At 43.6% G+C, this 22,237-nt stretch overlaps 1 protein-coding gene across 1 annotated transcript in view; it reads right to left on the reverse strand.

Annotated features, from left to right (window-relative positions):
• Shroom3 (shroom family member 3) overlaps window positions 1–22,237 on the reverse strand; it is a 301,418-nt gene that overhangs the window by 35,196 nt on the left and 243,985 nt on the right. The window contains exon 4 of the mRNA XM_033757773.1: window positions 7,307–7,438. Within this exon, the coding sequence (XP_033613664.1) occupies window positions 7,307–7,438 (132 nt within the window). The remainder of the gene's footprint in view (window positions 1–7,306; window positions 7,439–22,237) is intronic.

The raw sequence follows: 22,237 nt of genomic DNA on the forward strand, positions 1-22,237 counted from the left end.
AAAAAAAAACCCCAAAAAAAAAAAAAAAAAAAAAAAAAGAGGTAGGGTCTAGTGGGAAATTTATAGGCTACCAAAAGAGCTGCTCTTGGAAGGGAGTAAAATAAGTCTGGTGGGAGCTCTTGAAAGAGTGAGTCGTTCTAAGACCAACAAGCACAATGTCTAATTGCTCTCAGGCTTTCTATTTCAAGATGTGATCTCTGCCTTTGTGCCTTCTCACTTTGGTCACACCATCTACCATCAGGCTGTCAGCAGAAGCTGAACCAATGAGCTGCTCAGTCTCGCACTCCTAGCCTCCAAAATTATAAGCCGAACAAATCTCTTTTCCTTATAAAGTAACTTATCTCAGGTATTCTGTTTTAGAAATGTCAAACTGATTTAGGCACAGTCCTCGGTATTTACCCAAAGGACCTGAAAACTTATGTTCACATAAAAACCTGCACATGAATGTTTATAGCAGATTCACTGATGTGTGCCAAAGCTGCTTGGAAGCAAACCAGGATGCTGGAATAAGGGTGCAAATGGTACTGTCCACAAAAAGACATGGAAGATCCTTAAATGCTTATGACCAACTGAAAGAAGGTAATCCGAATACACTCCGTACCATATGATTTCAAATATACAACACCATGGAAAAAGCAAAAATATGGAGACAGTACAAAGAGCAGTGGTTTCCAGGGCTGGAGGGAGGGGGAGACAGTATGAAGGATTTTTAGGGCAGAGAAACTACTCTGTCTTATATAATCATGGCAGGTAGATGTCATTATAAATGTCTAACCCTACAGAATGCACCGCACTAACAATGAACCCTGAGGTAAACTGTGGACTTGGGGCGGCAATGATGTGTCGATGTAGCTCTGTGAATTGTAACAGACGTAACACCAAGGAGGGCATGTTGATATTGCATATGTGAGGGCCAGTGGGTAGTGGGGATACCTCTGCACCTCTATTCAATTTCACTATGAACTTAAAATCGTTCTAAAAACTAAACTCTATTAAGAAATGTATCTGGGCTAGGAGTACAGCTCAATGGTAGAGGGTTTGCCTCATACCTGTGAGGCCCTGGCTTTTCCAGCACCACAAAACAAAACAAAAACATCTATTTACCTAGGGGAAGGCCCTGTTGGAAGGAATGAGTGGTTCAGGACTCAAATAGTAATTTCTGTATTTCAAAGTGTTCTTTAAGAAAGCTAAATTACTAAGAGTTCTTGCCTAAAACTTTCCACTTTTAAACAAATAGGCATTTGAACATATTAAGATTCATAGAGCTGTTATTATATTTCTAGATATAATGTAAGGAAATGTGATGTGTCACTGGTCAAATGCATGATAATGTTTTATCATTGGAATGTCTCCATAGAATAAATCTAAAGACTAAAAGGACTATATTCTGTGTCAAAACATGATAGGTTGGGCATAGTGGCCCAAATCTGTAGTCCCAGCTACTCAAGATGGCTGAAGCAGGAGGATTCCAAGTTCAGGGCCAGACTGAATGACTTAGCAAAACCCTTGTCTCAAAATAAAAACTAAAAGGGGCCAGGGATTTAGCTTACTTGCACCATACCTGCCTTGCAAGTGCCAGATCGCCAGTACCAAAAAACAAACAAACAGAACAAATAAATACATAAAAATAAAAAAAGGTTTAGGGTTGTGTCTCAGTGGTAGAGTGCACCTGGGTTCAAACCCCAATTCCCTCCTAAAACACCCCCACCAAAAGAAGCAAAACTATAAAAACAACAACAACAACTAGTGATGAAATTCAATGAAAAGATGACCACATTTTCAGCAACTTACTTCAAAAGAAAGTAACTTTTCTCTATCAGAAAAAAATCAACTTACTGAATGGAGCAGCCTGCTTTGTGGGGCTAGGTATAAAATCAAGGGAGAAAGAAAGGAGACAGACCCCAAACCAACAGGCTCAGGGAAATCAGACCTGGTCCTCAATGGCATGGGCATATGACACAGCCAGATATTACCAACCTTCCTTCTCCATTTCCCAAATCTCCTTTCAATGAAGAGGTTGCATTCCAAAACCAGGAGATTGCCCAGTTGAAGATAATGACCTACTGTGCTTCTCTCTCCTCCAACAGAATATTCAGAGCTAATACTTCAGGGGGAATGGAAGCAGGTGACCCCACCAGGGCTGTTTTGTAAGTAACAGACACAGCTTAACAAGTTCCTGCCAGCTTGAACCACCAGTAGTACATAGATGGCTGTCCCATTGAGCAGCTTTTTCCACTGGTGATACGAATGGATTCAATCACTTTTACTGGTCTTTTTATTAATAAAATTAAAAAAAAATTTATGAATGGTCCAAATGTAGTTAGTTGCTTGAATCTGAATAATTACTGTTCAGATATAATTACTAATAAGATTCATACCAACCACAATTCATACCATCAGTGGTTCAAGCCAGTGGGAACCAACTGAATTCAAATCAGTCATTGGGCAGTGAAACAGGAGTGACAGCCCCATCATAAACGTGTTAACCTTCCTCAGAAATGGTGAGGATTTTAGCAACCTTTTACTGAGAGAATAATTAAAATCTAACTTGGGAACACACAAATCAAAGAGATTAAAGTCATGGTTGACTGTGAAATATTATTGAGTGGGGGAAAATGTCATCACTAACATAGCTGAAAATATAGATGGGGTCTAGAACTATTAAATCATAATGATGTGGGTTGGGGGTCCTTTCTGTAGTAAACTTCAGGGGAGATCATCATGTGAAGTCTTTCTAACGTGCTCTCCCAGGAGTGGTCTGATCCCTTTGGAATTGCCATTCCTGAGCTGCCTGGGAACATGGGCTCTGATGTCACTCTCCAGGAACAATTTCATCCACCTTTGTCTGGAGATATTCACTTCAATTAACTTTGCCATTTCTGTTCCCAAGATGGCAATTTTAGTCAGGGTGAGAACAATTTGGATCGGTGTCCAGAATCCTCCCACAGTTCCAAACCATATAGAGGCAGTCTTCCCATCAGGAACACATCCTGAGGGTGGCTTGGCTACTTTTTCAACCTCCTGGTGTGATGCTCAGCTTTCTGCTTCCTGCATATCGGCATAGTAATGGCCTTGTGACTGACCCAAATCCACCAAATAGGCACCAGTCTCCAGGTCTCAAGCCTTTGTACCTGCTGTCCCCCCAAGCCGGAATGCTCTCTTCCTGGCTCCCTACCTTCCTGTTTTCAAGTCTCTGCTTCCAAAAGGACTTCCTGGGACTAATTCAGTAGTATCTTGTTCTCCTTCTGCCATCAGTCTCTTTTATTTTCTTCTAAGCACTTAGCTCTACCCGACTTTACAGCACATCAGTGTGGTTATATGAAAGAGACTTCAATTTTATCCAAAGTATCTAAAGAACTGAAGCACACAGAAAAAAAATATTAATTCTGTGGCAAATATACATTATTATATAACTATTTTATGTGCTTAAGTGTATGTTTAAATATTTAAAACATAGTAAAGAACACATAAGGAGTACACAGAAGCTTTTTCTAAAGTGTACTCAGACAATGTGAAATAGGAAAAGGGCTAAAGGTGTAAGGAAAGTGGGAAGGGTAGGGGAAAGGTAATAAGGGAAAAGAAAAAAAATAGGAGAAAATGAAAAAATGGAAATAAAGTGTTTGTAAATGGGGAGGGGAGGAGGAGGTCAAGGGCAATGGTGAATGCAACTGTACTGTATACCTAGAATGTACCAATAAACTCAATGAGGGGAAAAAAATAAAGTGTACTCACATAACATCAATTTCTTAGATAATCAAATATGTTTGGAAAATGCGAGCCCTGAAATAAACAATTTAATTTATTGCAAGACTTCTGAGTCTTTCACAGACTATTGTACATCTGCTGCTCTTCTTTTCTTTCTGAGGTGAGTTCTTGCTAAATTACCTTTGGATCCTGCTGCCTCCGTCTCCTGAGCAGCTGGGATTATAGGTATTCTCCATTTCACCTGGCTCATCTGCTGTTCCAAGAGGGACACATACTGGACCAGCGGTAGTGAGCCTTTTAGAGCTTTTAATAACAAACAGCTCAGCGCTCATGCCATAGGTTTGTCGCCACTGTACTAAGCAGTTGTCTCACCCTGGACATGTTTTTCTCCACGGAGAAGCTAATGGATTATCACTATGGAATATACTCAGAGAAACACATTTTTACAGTAGGGGGTATTTTATGTCTTCTTCATTGCACTCTCTATACCTAGGAATCTCTGAGATGTAGCGCTCCATTTGCTGAGTAAATGCATCATTAAGTGCTGATATTTTAGTATTTTGATGCTGTTATTTCAGCCTCTTGTCAGAGGCTTGGCCTACAAGACTTTTCAAGGTCTCTTAAATATTTTAATAGCTTTAAACCATGTATGAGATTTCTGTAGAGCAATGAAAAGAGACAGTGACAACAGTCTGGCAGGAAGCAACTGAAATACAATTTCAGTGATATTCTAAATCAAACCTTGCTCACGCATGCTTAAAATCAGATGTCCTGGGCTGGGAATACAGCTCAGTGTAAGAGCACACTCAGTGCAAGGCCAGGGCTCCAGCCCTAGGACCCCAAAATGAAAGAAGTAGATGACCTCAGCATCTCTGTCCTTCTCTCTCCCTGTTGCCTCTTTTTTTTTTTTTTTTTTTGTACCAGGGATCGAATTAGGGCTCTTGCACTTGCTAGGCAGGTGCAGCACCACTGGGCTAAATCCCTGGCCCTACTGCCTCACTTTTGACCATTGCATCCACCTTCCTTATACGCCCTGCTTCTTCATGAGAAATTGATCCATACATAAACTTAGGCCTAAGGTTGGGTGTCAGAAGGAAATCCTAGATGCCCCTGTGCTCCACCACACACCTAGAGCCTGTCTTCAAGTGCCCCATCAGCCCCAGGAGCAGGCCCTGAGATAGGAGGAGCCCTCTGCGCAAGGGCAAACGCTGGACTGAGGATGGAATGAAAGGGTGCCAGGGCAGTGGTGGAGAAGAGGGTACACAGGCCCGCTGCACTCTGGGTAATCTGACTCTTCCTGTTCCTTTGTGTAGACACAGCAGGAAACAGACCAACCCGCTCCACACCCCCAGGAGGCTGGGATGGGGAGGGAGAGGCGTTGCCTTCCCAACACTGCACTTCTGAGGCCACCTCCACCACTCCCTGAGGCCTGCAGGAGCTCACCATGGTTACTAAAAGCAGTTATTCTGAGCACTGAGGGCAGTAGTCTTATTTCTGCAGTAGGGGCCAGCATATTTTTTAGTTCCCAGTACAACTTCAGATTTAAAGCTTCCAAGAAAGTTAGGGGTTAGAAAGCCCCAAAAATTGTACTGTTCAGGGCACTCTGTTAATACATGCCTGCATTTATAAGTGTGTGCTGGTTTATGCCCTAACCTTGGAGTTCATTACCAATTTTCACTGTGCCTCTAAGGCCTCAGCATGATTATTATAATTAGCCATCATTTATTGTTTACTATGTAACAGGAACTGCATGTTATTTTATTTAATCCTTAGAATGATTCAGTGGCATGGGTCTGATTTCATTTTACAGAACAAGCAGCCACGATCAAGAGGTTAAGTGATCTGTAGTTGCTGGTGAAAAAAATTAAACTCAGGCAACTTAAAAGTCCAAGTATTTCCTGTGCTGTTCTTCAACTCCCAAAGCTCTCCTTCCAAAGGCCCCCAGCCCCTCCAGGCCTACGAAGCAAAGGTGCAGCCTTTGGAGGGAGGGAGGTTTAAGGAGGGGACCCACTCTATGACAGCAGATGGCTCAGAAGGATACAATAAATCTTCAGGGCAACTGAGCCATGGTGAACGAAAGGAAGATCTGTGACATGGAGGGGCACCAGGACTCCCCTCTTACCCTCATGTACCACCAGTGAGGGACCCAGGATTTGGCCCTTGATTGGGCCAGGCATGAGCATAAGGGGACTTGGAAGGAATCCTAGGCCAGCCCCCTTCCGACCACGCACTCCAGGACTCACATCTCATTTGAACACAGGAACCTGAAATGACCTTTATTCTCTTAACCTTCCCACACCTTCACCATTTCCTCTAAGCTTTTCCCAAAAGTGCTAACCTGCAGAGCTGGACAGATGCCAGTTTGTATCTGTGGTGGGTGCCGGGGATCCTGACTTAGTTTTGTCTTTCATATATTAAAAGGGTTGGCTCCCTTTTCCTCTGAGTTGTGTAAGGTTTGATTTCCATACTAAATCCCCTTTCCCACAATTTTCTTGACCAAACCCTGCCCGTCACACCAGTGACTAAACCAGTGGAGGATGGATGACCTAGCAACCTAGCAACAGCATGCAAAAACGCTTTGGAACCCGCCTTGGATCTCTCCTGACTTAGGCATTGATCGCTTGTTCTTAGATCAGACTTTTTCCAAGCTTCAATTTTCTATTCTATAAAGTGACATGAACCACACTGTATCAGCTTCAAAGCAGTGAATAAAAGATGACATGAGATCACGTAGGCACTCAGCACCCCTGCTTATCTCATTTATTGCTGTCGAGCTAAGATAAATTGCCTTATTGGGGAAAAAGCAAGCAGAGTGTTCAAATGCACAAGTAGAATCACTCAAAAAGAAGACAATTTTGACTAAAGCTGATAGACTTCTTTCCCAATGCTTATGTGTCCTATCGATTTTTTAATACAGTATTGCGGTGAGTAACAGAGATATCTGATGAGCTCTATAACTGTGTCTAGTGGCCAGTAGGTGCTCCACATGGGGAACATGTTTCTCTGCAGTTCACAGCAAACTTACTGGTGGAAAAGGTTTTCCCCATTCCCTCAATGTGTCTGAGCTTCCGGATGCTTCCTCTCAAGCATCTCAGTTTTCTTTGTTCTCAGTTTTATTACTCCTATCTCCCTGCCAAATGTAAACGGGATGTGGCTCTGTGCACTGAGCTTGCTGCCTGTAATAGCCGATAACCAGTGATTTGTGAATCTGCTGTGCTCTATGCAAAGTGCTTAACTCCTGCAAGCCCGCCCCTCCCCAGAGTATAACCTGCCCTGCTTCACCCCAAAGCAGGGTCAGTCTCTTTGTGGAGAAATCCCATACTGACCCGCTGGTAGAATAAACTGAACACTGTGCCTCCAAAACTTCTGGGTGCGTCGTCCATTCTCCTGGTCTCCCTGTCTGTATGTTCTGGCTGACACTTTGCTGCTACACTAACTCCCTTCAAGCTGATTTAGCATAATGATGAATCACTCACGACAAGCAGGTGTTTCAGGAGGAGGAGGACAAGGGGGAGGTGTAACAGAGGATGAGAAGAAAATGTTCTTTTCTAAGCATTTGATGTCTGCAAGAAACTCCTTGGTCTCGGGGGCAGCCACTTACCTGGAATGGTAGCTTTGGTGCCAGGGGGGCCCCATCGTGCCCTGAGATATCCTCATCATGCTGCCTTCCGACTGGTGCTCCTCAAATGTGGCTGTGTGCCATGAATGAGGGCGGCCTGCGGGTTCGCTGTGCCTGGGGAGACACGGGAGAGGGACCCCAAACATCAGCAGCCTTCTCAGCTGTCTCCTCATTGAGGTGGTTTGGGGACCCAGAAGCTATCTCTTCAGAGATGGAAAAGTAACCTAGTAAGTACTGCAAAGAAGACTGTGTACTGTGTATTTCTCTTCTAATCACTGCTACTCTCTGCTTCATTTTTAAAATTTCACTTCTGAAGTTGGCATAATCTCAGATTACATAGAAATGTTACAAAATTAGTATAGAGAGCTCCCACATTAACCCAAACTACATGTTAACATTTCATGCTTTATGAATGGAAGCACATGGAACTTCTTGGTCTTTCCAGGCCTCTCTTCTTACAGAGAAAATGGGAGCACCAATCCTTTTCCAATCCTTTTCCCCAAGGGACTTTAGATATGGTTACAAACCTCTGGGGGCTTTTGGAGTCTCTCTGCCACACTCCCATGCTGGGTAACTGATACTATGGTTTTACCTTCTTGGTAGGAACTTCCTGAACATTTTTAGCCACCCAGTGTTGACAGTGCTCTAAGCCCCACGAGTCTGGAGGACAAAGTGCTCTCTCCAAAACAGTTTCTTGTTTTAATTCAATGGCTTCAACTTTTAAACATCCTGCGCTCAATACACTAAGAATTAACCCTGCCAAAAGGAAGTGTGAATGTCCTTCGACCTGCAGTGTGGCAGGAGGAGCCTGGTGAGAAGCAGAAAGGCAGTGTCAGAAGGGTGTTCTTATGCTGTATTTCTGGCCAAAGAGTGAGGTGACGTCGGCACTTCATGCTGAAACACCGGAGCAGAAGGACTGCGGGAGAGATTTTCCGCAGCTTAGAAACACTTCTGTGGGATCAAGAAATCCATTTGGACATGGGGAAAATAATAGTGGTAAATCATCCCAACTCAGTATACTTGGCCTCAAGGCTAAAAAACCCACCCACCTCTTTTCTGTGAAACACAAATTAGCTTCTGAAATACAAATGAAAACTCACTCTCTTGATGCCAGTAACATTTCATTTGTTAAGCAGATCAGAATAACACTAGACCAGGGGCCAGGAGACCCGGGTCTGGGCCTGACTCCTCTTAATTGGCTGTGTGACCCTAGGTAAGTCACTAAGTCTCTGCTCATCTAAAAAGTGAAGAGATTAATCAGAGACTGGATTTGTCTCATTTTAATCTGAAATAACTTTTTTCTGGTTTGTTTTTGAAAACAGGACATTGCTACATAGACTAGGGTGGCCTTAAACTTGCTGTGTAGCCCAAGCTGGCCTGAGGCTTTCTATCCTCCTCAGGTCACCTAACTCAGCCTCTCCAGTGCTGAGATTGCAGTACAGGCACGCACCATCACACCTGGCTAATTTGAAACAACTTTTTTACTGAAGGGCTTCTCCAGACAGGTGATGATTTCTTAAATATACACACATTTTGATTCTTAAAGGGCGATATGATTTTGGGAAAAGCGGTTTTGTACAAAGTAAGGGAAAGTGGTGCATATGACTTTTTAGAAGCCATTCAGTAAACACGTTAGGCCAAGAAGAGCAGAAACCACTCAGGTCTCCCTGAAGATGGGATGGCCTGGAACATCTAAGACATGGGGCCTGGGTACAGTAATGAGGTCACTCATTGGGGGCTGCACTCAGAGGGATTAGTGGAGTTCTCACGGGACCCTGGTCTGTTCCCACAAGAAGGGGTTGTTATAAAAAGGGTACATCTGACCCCTGACACTCTCTGTCTCACCCTGTGGTCTCTTCTGCACTTGTGCACACCCTGGAGATCACACACACCCTGAGGCCCTCAGCAGAGACCAAACCAAGGGCTTCCAGCTGCCAAAACCATGAGCTAAATAAACCTCTTGGGCTCCAGTGATCCTCCTGCCACAGCCTCCTGAATAACTGGAAGTATAGGCATATGCTGCCATGCCCAGATGTAAATCTCTTTTCTTTAAATATTATCCGGGCTCACACATTTTGTTACAGTAACAGAACATAGACTAGTATAGCTGGCATGAGGCTAAAGGTATCAGCTCTGAGATACAATAAATAAAGGCTCTAAATTTTTAAACCAGATCCCACTGGTTTTTAGCTTTTGAATTTTAGGTAAAATTCTTCATCATTCTGAATTGCCTCATCTGTAAAAAGAAGATTACAGCAATCTTTTCAAGGGCTTTTGAGATTAAAAATGTACCTGGCACATAGTAAGAGCCCAAGAAACATTCATTATCGATGAATTAATAGGCTGGGCAGACATACTTGTCAACTCTGTCTACTGAAAGGGTGGACAGAAGAGGGGAGAAGGAAGCTGAGGGTGGATGACAAAGGAGGGGAAGGTGCAGCAACTGTTGGTGGGGATGAGTCTCCCAGCTCTGAGCTCCCCAGGAAGGTACTGGGCGCCAGTAATCAGAGAGGCTGGTCAGGGAGCTGCCAGGACAGTGGCCTGAAATCAGCAGGATGAACACAGGTACAAAGAAACAGACCACCTAGAATCTACAAGAGAGCCAGAGGAAGTGGCCGCACAGCATGGGCCAGAGAGTTGAGGGAGGATGCAACACCGAGAGATCAACAGGAGCCAGGAAGTTCTCCACCTGGCTCTGCCTCATTCCTCTCCGTTCCTCACAGCAATCCCACACAGCCCCTACCTTTATGGTTAGCTCTGCCCAAAGTTCTTCTCTGGAGAGTGTTACAGGAGCCTTGGGCTGTGGCTCAGCACCATAGCAGTTTGGCATTCTTGCACCTGGTCTCACTGTGACCCGGTACATCCAGCTCCTGGAAACCAGCTGCCACCTCTCCTTCGGCCCTCTGGAGGCTGCTCGCCTCTCTTCGGCCTCAGCTCCTCTTGGACTCATCACTCCTGGTTCACCACACAGTTCTATCCAGTGGTTAGAAATCTCTCCTCATGCCTGCAGCCTTTCAGAGCTGGCCCAAATCACACAGCCAGGAAACCTGGGAGCCACGGCTGAAACCCAGTTGTATAGGACTTCAAGCCGGATGTGGTGGTGCCCGCCTATAATCCCAGCACTCAGGAGGCGGAAGCAAGAAGACTGCATGAATTAGTTCAAAGCCAGACTGAGTTACATAGCAAGATTTTATCTCAACAAAACAAAACAAAGCAACAGCAAAATGTGTCTTTTGCCTGAGATACTCAGTGGCATTTCACACAAGTATCATTTTGGACCCAAGTAGGTCCAAAATAATGAGGAAAAGCAAACATCTAGGCATCAGGTGGCACACGTTCCTGAGGGACCGGATACTGAGTGAGAGTTCCGAATCACACACTGAAGTGTAAAAGGAGGCTGTGCACTGAACAATAATGACAAAGGAGCTGCCTCACCTAAGTCCAGGAAGAAAACTTCACTTTGTGCTTTGAAACTAAGAGCAAGACTTTCTTTTAAATATTAAAAGTTTTCCAGACCTTTTCTTAGTTTCCTTCCCATTCATTCAGGGCACATGTATAGAGACTTTCAATCTCCGAGCCACTATACTAGCCCTGGGAATACAGAGAGGAGTGACTGTCACTAAACACAAATAATTCACAGCATAGGAAAGGCAGCCAAGCAAACTAAAGTCACAGGGTGCAATGGGTTCGGCAACAGACCTCTCTATCCATGGAGCTCAGCGATGCCTGCAGCAGCAGATCAAGGCTTCAGTTCTAGTGAAACCATGAAAGATCCCTTCAGGCCTGATCATGAGCTGAAATTACCAGACCTGTGAGCCAAAATAAACCTATCCTCTTTACAGGTTAACTATCTCAGTATATATTACAATAATAGAGGGGGCCGGGGCTTTAGCTCAGTGGCACTGCTACTGCCTGGCAAGCATAAAGTCCTGAGTTCAATCCCTGGTATCAAAAAACAAAACAGGGCCGGGGATGTAGCTTAGTGGATCCGCCACCTGCCTCACAAGAGCAAGGTTTCCAGTTCGATCTCCCGTACCAGAAACAAATAAAACAAAACAATAATGGAAAGCTCATAGAACATTGGTACTGAGAAGTAGGATGGTGACTGTGACCACGGCTGAGACAATGTGGAGAAGCCTTTGGAACTGGCTTATGGGAGAGATGTGAAGTGGGGAGAGAGTCTAGCATGCTGCAAGTGGGGCTTCCCAGGGCTTAGCAGACAGGACATCAACAGAAAGGCAGAAGATCAAAGAGCGGCTGGAGATATCTCAGGTGGAAGAGAGGACTCGGGGGAAACGCACGGGGTCACTGGTGTTACACCACGGCAAGAAATGTTAGTGCATGTTGTCTACACCCTGAGACTTTGGGGAAGCTGGGCTTAAAGGCAGGGGATGAGCTAGCTTCTCTTGGCAGAGGAAATTTCAAGGCAGCAAAGTACTCAGGTCAGGGCAAGGGTATTCATGGCTGCTTTTAGCTAAATTTACAGTGAGAATCAGGGGCAAAGAAGAGCAGAACAGAAAGAGTTAGAAAAAATGCAGTTGGGCAAGAAAAGGAGCATGCATACAGTTCCAGCCAAAGAAAGTACTGATACAGTCATTCGCTGGACGTGGTGACACACACCTGTAGTCCCAGCACTCGAAATGCTGAGGCAGGAGGGTTGCTGTGAGCTTGAGGTCAGCCTGGGCTACATAGTGAGGTCAAGTCCAGACTGAACTACATATGGAGACCCTGTCTCAAAAAAGCCATGCCAGGCAGAGCAGTAGCCCTTGCCTATAATCCCAGCACAAGGAAGGCTGAGGTAGGAGGATCCTATATCTGGGGATGTAACTCAGTGGAACAGCATTCCTCTGTTTAATTCCAAATACCATAAGAAAAAAGAAAAGAAGCCAAGTGCTTTGTAATGGGACCAAGAAGAGATGCTTGGAGAGAAACGCCATAGCCCTCAGAGCCTCAAAAGTTTGGAAATGCAAATGTGCTTCAAAGACTTTCCAAGGCAAGGTCTTTGCAGAAAGGCCCCCAAATTCTTAATTGTGCCAGCACTGCTCAAAGGTCCAGGTCCAAGTTCCTCTCCCAGACTCCAAGCAAACACGGAGCTGCTGCTCAGCTGGCACTGCCCAAGCCAGTGGTGCACTTGGAGGCTGCTGCCACCCCAGATCAAGTGAGCCCAAGCTCTGCCTGCACTGGCAGTGACTCTGGGGCTGTCCTCATGATGATGCTTTTACAGGCGTGCAGGGATTACTCTAAGAGCTATGGGGGCAGGAGGCTTCCACTAAGATCTCAAAGGAAAGCCTGGGGGGACAGGTAGCATGTGACACCTGCAGTTCCTGCCAACCGCCCCCAGGGTGCTACGTGGGGCTGATGCTGCAATGGAGACCCAAAACAGGGATGCCAAGTACGTGGAACACCAGGGAAGGGAAGCTGCAGACAGCAAGGCCAAGGGGTGGGCTGTCCAAGACCTTGGGATCCCAGATCCCACCAAAGTGTCCCCCGATGCTGGACATGGAGATTTAGGGTTCAACATTTTCCCTGCTGGATTTTGTCCAATCCTTCCGTTGTACTGAATGAAAATCTTTACTCTGCATTATTGTATCTTTGAAATATATAGCACAGCTTTTTGATCTTTCTAAGAGTTTGCCTTAAGTCTTGAAGGGGACTTTGAACTTGGACTTTTGAGCAATGCTGAAACAATTAAGACTTTGGGGATTCTTGAAGATGGACTGCATGCATTTTTGCATTGTGAGATGGACTTGGGCCTTTGGGACTGGGGATGGAATGCTAGGATATGGCTCTTAAATGTCCCCCATGGACTATGTGTTAAAGGTTTGTTCCCAAGCATGACACTGCTAGGAGGTGGTAGAAACTTTAAGAGGTGGGGCCTAATGGAGTGTCTTTCGGGAATTACGGGTGTGCCTAATATGAAGAGGACATCAGGTCACTGGCTCTCTCTCTCTCTGGCCATGAGGCAAGTGATTCTGCATTCACTGCTGACATAAAACGCTGCCTCACCACAGGCCCAAAAGTAGTGGGGCCAAACCGTCACAACCAGAACGTCTGAAACTGTGACCCACAACCATCTTTTTCTTTTTGTAAGTCGATCCTCTCCAGTATTTATCATAATAATAGGAAGTTGACACAACCATGAAAGATTTCTTCTGAAGACAGGGAGTGAAAAAAAGAAGGGATGGATATCCAGGCAGAAGACACAGTGTGGCAATGACATGGAAATATGCAAGAACACAGCAGAAACAAGGCAAATGAGCTAGAGAAGAGACGGTGATATGGAAAGCAGCAGGAGGTAAGGGTGGAAAGGGAGGAGGGACCTGGCTATGCAGTGTCCACACAAGGCCACACCAAAAGGACCCAGACAGTGTTCTGCAGCTCATGAGCCTTTGCCAGGGACAGGCATACTCAAATCTGAGTTTCAGGAGGATGTTACCAATAATGGAGAGAATAAATTTCAGACTGACCTGACTGGATCAGCCAGAGTAGGAGGGAACAAGGGCCTGGCACTACAGCAGTGGTGACAACTCTGAAGAGATGACAGACCTTACAGCCGCTGAAGGACAGAACTCTGAGCCTAGGGACCTCTTGGACGGAGGTAGCAGAGAAGAGAGTACAGCCAAGGAGCAAGGACAGCCTTTATGTTCTTGTGTGAAGCAGAATGTAGTGTCACGAACCTGTATAAAGTGGGCAGGAGGGCAAAGAGGGAGGAGGAAGGAAATCACTCAGGGAAATAACAGCTCCCAATGGGGTGTGTGACAGGATGATGTGCCTATGGGATTTCTATTGGAGATGCTGAGGGACCTGGAGAACTGGAGTCTGGGCTGCATTCAGAAAGTCAGGAGTCATAAAACACCTGGCCTTTCAGAGAGGTGAGTCACTCTGGGAGAACACATAAGAGACAAAGGAAGTCATTTAAGGATGGGTCTCAAAACTATGACAATTTAGGAGATAAGGTGTCTGGGAAAAGCCCGAAGAAGGAACCTCTAGAGAAGTAGGAGGAAAAGCAGGAGAATATGCAGTTTCCCAGGGTGCCAGGGGTAAGCAAGTGTCAGGAGTCTGCTGACTACTCCACTTGCTGCTGATACATTAGTACGATGAGGGTACATGCATATCTGTTGAAGGGGGCAACTGATAAGTCTTTGCTAAGGAACGTCGTGGGTAGAAGCCTGATTGTGGCAGGATCTGAGCTGAGAGATGAAATGGAGACAGCAAGAGAAAATCACCCTTTAAAAAGCTTGGCTCTGAAGGGGAGAATGACAGCAGCAGCCACAGGGTTGGAGGAAGCCAGAGTGGAAAGTTTTGTTCTTGTGGGTTTTGTTTTAAAACTGTAAGATATCTGAGCAGGATTCTGAGACAGAGGTGCGCACACACCCAGCTGAAGATCTAGGACACGGAAGGATGGCACGCTACAGGGCACAAAGAAGAGTCGCGGTGTTCCAGGGCTCAGGCAGAGGGCATGGATGGCCCCATGCGGGAGCAAAGCTAGTGCTTGAGGGCAGAGAGGAGGAGGCGAGACACCAGTGGAAAGATGCGGATGGGGCAAAGCTGGAGGGCTCCACTCTGATGTCGTCTATGCTCATCATGGAGCCTAACTTAGAATGAGGAAAGACGGGGTCAGGGCTCCAGGGGCTTGGTAAATGAGGGCTGGAAGAGTTGAAACCGATTAGAAAGATTAAAAAGAGTGAATGGCTAAGATATTGTTTCTGCCCTTAAGGGACTTGTTTTCTAGAGGGGAGAAACTTGAATAATTCCTATAGGAAAGGTAAATAAGTGTTATAGGAAAAGTACACCCAATACTTGCAATCCCAGGACAAGGGACCAACACAAGAGATTTGTCCTTGGATTTACCTGAGAGCTGACTACCCCGGGTGAAATATCAGGTTTTATGCAGATCTAAGAAGAATAGGGCAGTTCTGAAACAATCAAATCAAAAGCTCCTTGGGCCAGGGATTCAGCTCAGTGGCACTGAGCCTGCCTGCCTTGCAAATGCAAAATCCTGAGTTTGATCCCCGGTACCAAAAAAAAAAACAAACAAAAACTCTTTAAAATTTGTCTTTTGGACACAGAACATAGGTTGGAAGACCTCAGAGATCAATCTTTGCTTTGTAAGATTTTTCCATCCTGTACTCATAGGAGTTAAGTGATGGAAAAATGAAAAAAGAATGAAAAGGATGATCAACAATAGCCTAAGTCCTACCTTGCTGGTGGGAGTGTTAAACCGTACAATTAACAGCAGTTTGGCAACATCTAACAAAAAATTTTTAAAAAATATATCAAAAAATCTAGGGCCAGGGATTTAGCTCAGTAGCACCATGCTTGCCTCAAAAGTGCAAGATCCTGAGTTTGATCCTCAGTACCAGGGGGGAAAAATTCTACAACAACCTAAATGCCCATTAGCAGCTAACTAGTTAAGTAAGCGTGATATAGTCACACAAAAGAATACCATATGGCTGTCAGAAAGTTATCATTCTATATATATTAAGATGGGAGTATCTCCAAAATGTATCCTTAAGTTAAAAGTAAAAGACAGAACCATGTTACAGAATAGTACAGTATAGAGGGCGAAATATACCCAATTGTATATACGTTTATTAATGTGAACAGTATTTCTGGAAAGATACTTCAGAAATTAAAAATAATGACTACATCTGGAAAGGAAAATTTATTTTCACTAAATTTCATCTTGTAATTCTAAATTTTGTACCATGTGAATGTACTATCTCTTGAAAAGCAAAATACTTTTTAGTGTCCCATTCTGCAATGTAATTAGCCCTATCTTGAGGTAACCAAAAAAGCCCAACAGCTGTTAATTGACTTTTTCAACGATGCAAATAATGTTGTGAGAATTCCTAAAGAGCACAGCATGCTTTTATATTTTGGGATCACTTTGATCTTTAAAAAAATTAAAGAACTATTTTCCTAAAGTACATCATGAGCATAGCAGTAAGAGTCAGAAGACAATTTATTTTAAAATTCAGCAAACTGAGTTTCATGTGTGGGTGTGATTCAAACAAAGCCCTTTTGTTGCAACCACAGACAAGGAAGCTTCACTGCGTGGGACGGGTAGGCTGATGAAACTGGAATTAGCAAGGCCACAATGTCCTCCTAGATGATCTTGCCTGAGTGGAGACTCAAGAACACACACGTTTGTGAAAAACCAACCAGGATACTCTTGGGTATTTCAAGCAGTACTTGTTGACCTGCTACTACGTACCTTCTACCTTAGTAAATTGTGGCTGGAGGTCCATGAGGTCATGGGTGGCTTACAGGAGTTTATGATCTCGTTGAGGAGACTTAATGAGAGAAACGTACTAAAATCAAGGCATTTTTTCATTCTCTCGCAAAAATGTTTACTGAGCATCAATCATTCTAGGCACTTGAGGAGGATTTTCTCACCAAACCTTTATACCATCTTTATAACATAGAACGATCAGAGAGGAAAATGAGTTGAATTAAGAGGACAGAGCACCCTGCCACTGTCACTAAGGGAGAGAGGAGTGCGGCTCATGCCCACACTCAGACACGTGGACCCCAAGCTCCTCCTGGGTCTCAGCTATGAGCAACATACATGGAGGCAGATGGGCAGGGTAGGGAGGTGGCAGCCATCGAGTAACAGAAAAAAAGGGGCTTTTCCACAGAAGTATAAGGGTTCTGCAGGAAATAAAACTGGTTAAAGTGAGCGTGTAATTGAAGGTCTCTGTTTAAGTCAGGGACCTGCCTCTTAGCCCTAGATAACCAGAATCAGCCAACTCCACAGACAGCTAGAAGAAGAATATGTAGTATTTAGTAGGCGTGAGGACCGACAAGTCCCTCAAGGCAAGAATGAGTGTCGGGTGGTCATCGAACCTGGCAGAGTACAGCCACAGCCTATGAGCAGACAGCAGGCAGCACCAGATTCAAATCATTTTCAGATCATACTCAAGGTTCTAGAGACATTCTGGGCATGAGCACACACAGTTCATATAAATGGGGTCGGAAGTTAGCTTTGGTAGCACAGTGGGTCTTCAAATGTCCTCAAAGGACTCGTACATTTTGGATAAATGGAGAAAGTGACAACCTGTGACCTGGAAAATAATTCTACAACCCAGAGTCAAGTTTTGGTCGGATACACAGGCTGTCTGGGTGCGTTACATTCTAACCAGGCATGAATCAAATGTGCAAGAATGTAAAATAGATGGGCACGACCAGCGTCACAGAATAAAAATGACCATATTACCTATCCACTAGCCCATCCACCTGTCTACCCACCATTGACCAGGGCACGACACTATAGCAGAGAACTAAGTCCATCATAAGGTCTAGTGTACCCCATCTCTGTGCCCCCCCAAAACAAAATAGAGTATATCATTCTTTAAATTAAGTCTATTTGAATTAACATTTCAAGGATTTTGGCTGAGGGTCTTCATGACACACTAAACACTATCTGCTAAGCTGAGGAAAAAGCATTGTTTCCTAAGGGTTTTTTTTGGGGGGGTCAGAGATATTTTTCCTCCTTTTCCTCATCTATTTGTTTTGTTTTGAGATGAAATCTTGCTATGTTGGCCAGGTTGGCACTGAACTCCTGGGCTCAAATGATCTTCCCACCCCAGCTCCAAGGAGCTGGGCTCATAAGCACATGCTATAATTACTTATAGCCCAGCTCCTTGGAAAAAACATACAGACATTGAAAACTAGGACAAAGCCAAGTGACACTGACTTAAAACACTGTACTCATAACCTGGTTCTGTTTATTGATCAGGAAGAACTCTATGGGAGAGGACCCGCTTGATGATGATAGTGTTTTTTACATGTCTATAGGAGACACTGTTCTGTAATACCACTGGCGAAGATAAATTTTATTTCAGAAATACCTTAGTCTTCTGCCATGGCCCTAACCTCTGGTTTCTATGGCTCCTCTTTCTGAGATCCCTGAGGCTATCCTTCAGATATTTTTTTTAATCCTTCAGACTTTCTGGATTCGCAAAAAAATCCCAACTGGGTATGGAGGCACATACCTATAATCCTGGCTACTCTGGAGGCTGAGATAGAAATATAGCAAGTTCAAGGCCAGCCTGGGCAACTCAGCGAGGCCCTGTCTCAAAATAAAATTTTTAAAAAAGGGCTGGGGGTGGGGGGTGGCTCAGCAGTAGAGCCCTCATCTAACATGGGCCAGATTCTGGGATAGATCCTCAGTACTGCAAGCAAACTAACAAAATCTCCCACCACCACCACCACCAAAAACCCTAACAAGAACACTTGTCCAAAGCCTTCATAACTGCCTCACTGATACCTGTGTCTTTTGGAAGTGGGTCCGGAGCTGGGGGCACAGCCTTTCTTTTCAACACCACCCCAATAAAGAGAAACAAACATCCCCACACCTCTGACCCTGAAGAAACTGAATTCTCTCTCAGAGTAAATAATCTGGTGCATGATGTTTTATTCTCTCTTCTCCTTTGTTTTTTTCCTGTACCAGGAATTGAACTCAGGACCTTGAGTTTGCCAGGCAGGTGCAGCACCATTGATCTACATCCCAACCCTGTTTTCTCTTTCCTGTTTCACTATCTTCTTCCTTGTTTAACAGAAGAGGGCACATATAAGAAATTAAAGAAATAAAATAAAACAGGAAAAGGCAGCACTAATTCTAAAGACCGTAAACTATGGTTAAAGAAGAATAGATTATCTTAAAATTACACTGGGAAAGAAATTATTCATTAAATACTGTTTCCAAATATTGGAACCCAAATAAAAGAACAGTGAATGTTTTGAGGCGGAGCAGCTGAAAACACAGGCAATACACCAGAATGCCTTCTCCGGTCTCTTCATCCCTACCTAACCACTGTTTCTGTAAGAAATTTTGTAACAGGGAGGAGTTGAACCACCACCACCAGTAACCCAGAACTGGACTCTGGGAGACAGTATAATAAAAAAAACTCAGATGAATGATCTCTTGTTCACTTTCTGATGAAGGAATGCAAAAAAAAAAAAAAAAGAAAAAAGAAACAAAAAACAAAACCATAACCTGAAAAACCAGCCCTGTGATTGCTTTATATGAGGAGATTTTACAATATAAGCAGTTCACATTTTCTTTTTTACTATTTACATGTTTAATAATAATAGCAAAAAAGCCTATAATAACAAAATAAATACTCAAGTCAGCTAGAGATCTGGAATAATTACCCTAAATGTTGCATCCACCTGTTTTCTTCTGTATCCAACTTTCTCTCACCCCCAGAAGCCAGTACCAGCATTAAGCATAACTTAAGCAAAAAATTCCAATCAAGATTATATAAGGATAGAGCAGACTTCAAATGCTCATGGAAAGAGAAAAGATAATGAGCAGTCAAGCCACCAACTGTGTTAGAGTGAAGTAAAGTACAATTTCAAATCTCAGTCAACACTTCCTTTGTGTATTACTGTAACTTCAAAATTAAATGAGAGCACACCTTTTCTTTAAAGTTGGGAATATACTCACAGCTTTCTCTTACATTTTCCCTAGATTTTTATTTTTTGGAGCAGTTTTAGGTTCACAGCAAATACAAGCAGAAGATACCAAGATTTCCCATACACCTTTGCCCCCTCGTGCACGCTGAGATATCTCAACAGAAGTCTCCACAATTGAAGAGCAAGGAGAAAAGGCCTGGGGTGTAAAACCCAGAACAATTCCCATGGGCCAAGAGGCAACAGCAACAGATGTAGCATACAGATCATGGGAAAACCCCCGAGAACAGAAAAGAAAACGAATTAAAGAAATATCTGAAACAATGGCTGAGAAATTCTTCAACATAATATTGCAGATGCTCAACCACAGATCCAGGAAGCTCAGACACCATAAGCTGGATAAATGTTAGAAAGAAATACACTTAAGCATACGTCATTTCCACACTGTAAAAAATCACAGATAAAGAACAGAGTCTGGCTAGAGGCAGTGTGCATGCCTGTAATCCCAGCACTCAGGAGGCTGAGGCCTTGTCTCAACAAACAAATGAGACACACACACACACACACACACACACACACACACACACACACACACACCCCAAATAATGGGCAGAGTCTGAAAGAAACCAGAAGAAAAATTCCTTTACCTACAGAGGAGCAAAGAAGTAAAGAGTTACAACCAGTATCTCCGGAAAACCTTCAAGCAAAAAGAAAACACAGAGAGAAAAAATTATCAGCTTAGAATTCTGTATACAATGGAATTATCCTTACAGAGTGAGGCAGATATAGACTTTATCAAATAACTTGGAAGAAATGTTAATAGCATTCTTTAGCGAGATAGAAAATGACATCAGAAACTACTACCTACATAAAGAAAGGAAAATCACCAGAGAAGGCACAATGTTAAGTAAAACAAAAACTTCCTTTCTTTTATACAAATACTGACAGAGAAGTGAGAAATTTGGCTACCAGTCCATGAGTATGTAGGTTTTCCTGTGAGGAACAGAAATAGTTCTGAAATCTCCCGAGAAATAGGGAATTAAAAAAATAAAGCATCTCCTAATTTGAATGAGATAAAAAGCCACTCTAGCTATATAACATCATAAAAACAAGGTGACAAAAGCTGCGGATTTAGCTCAGTGGTTCCGCCACCTGCCTCACAAGCACAACATCCCATGTTTGATCCCTGGTACCAAAAACCAAAATAAAAGAAAAACAAAGGTGACTGTTTACAAACACAGGTGAGAGAGAATGATAGAAAATTTCCAAAGAGAGAATATTAATAGCCCACTGCATCAGGCTGGGGATTTAGCTCAGTGGTTTTGTTGCTTGCCTCGCAAACACAAGGACCTGAGTTCGATCCCCGGTACCAGAAAAAACAAACAAACAAACAAAAAAAAAAACAAAAAAAACCCCACACTGCATCGTGTCATATGTTCAGTGAAATTTTTTGTGACTGTTTAGAGAACAGGCTTAAACTTAACATGTGGTTATTTTCCCTTAAAAACAGATATAGCACAGCATCAAAAGATACCTATTAAAGCCTCATTGGTTGAGAACCTTGCATGAAAGACTCTGAATCTCATTCTAACAGAGCCTGGACTCATCTTGTTCTTAAAACATCTTAGACAGCCACCATCTGGCCAATCCGATGTCATATTCAGGAGTGGGATTAAAAAGCCATTTCACCCCACTAGTGCTTTTTGTGCCTCTCAGGGTGGCAAAGCTTCCCAAATTTGTGTGAGTGCAGTTAGGGGGCCTAAACAGCTCCCTGAGGGGGAGGGACTCTCATTCTCAGTCACCTCTGTAAATAGGCCAATTACAATTCAATCCCTGTTCCATAAGGGGAAAGAGAGAAGGTGACCTTTGCAACTTCCTGAGACATTAGCACACATCTCAGAAATGCCAGACTTCTATTCTGTGGGCAGACTTCTATCCTTCTGTTCTCCTCAGGAAGAGGAGGGAAGAAGGGAAAATCACCTGCTGGTAAGATGCATCAAACTGAAATCCCAAAGTTCCTTCAAAGATCTTTTTTGCTAAACCAATATCTTCACCCACATGTAAAAATGCCAGTGCATGCGATAGTATGTGTGAATTACTTGGGAAACTCCGCAGTCTAGGAGGCTGAAAAAGCAGCTGTCCTATGACAACCTCTCACAAGGTTTCCTAAGCTCCTGAGAACACTAAGCAGTGAGGACCAAGCACCACGCTCAGGGAAGCACAAAATGCTAGTGGAACTAACCTTGCTGCTCAACTGAGAGGGAACTGGGAGTCAAACTCAGCTTCTATCACCCATTCATGGTGGTTTAGTTTGTGAGAAAAGCAGTGGGTTGAAGATCTCCAGTTTTAAGCTAGAACATTTTGTTTTCTTTACCAACTCACTCAACTGTCCTAATCCAGTGCTTGTTAGATTTTAGGAAGAAACTTCTGTCAACATATGTTACATTGTAAGAATTATTATTATTGTTATTATTATTATTATTTATTATTATT

The sequence above is a fragment of the Fukomys damarensis genome, unplaced genomic scaffold, assembly GCF_012274545.1.
Source record: "Fukomys damarensis isolate Sample0158 unplaced genomic scaffold, DMR_v1.0_HiC HiC_scaffold_32, whole genome shotgun sequence".
NCBI lineage: Eukaryota > Metazoa > Chordata > Mammalia > Rodentia > Bathyergidae > Fukomys > Fukomys damarensis.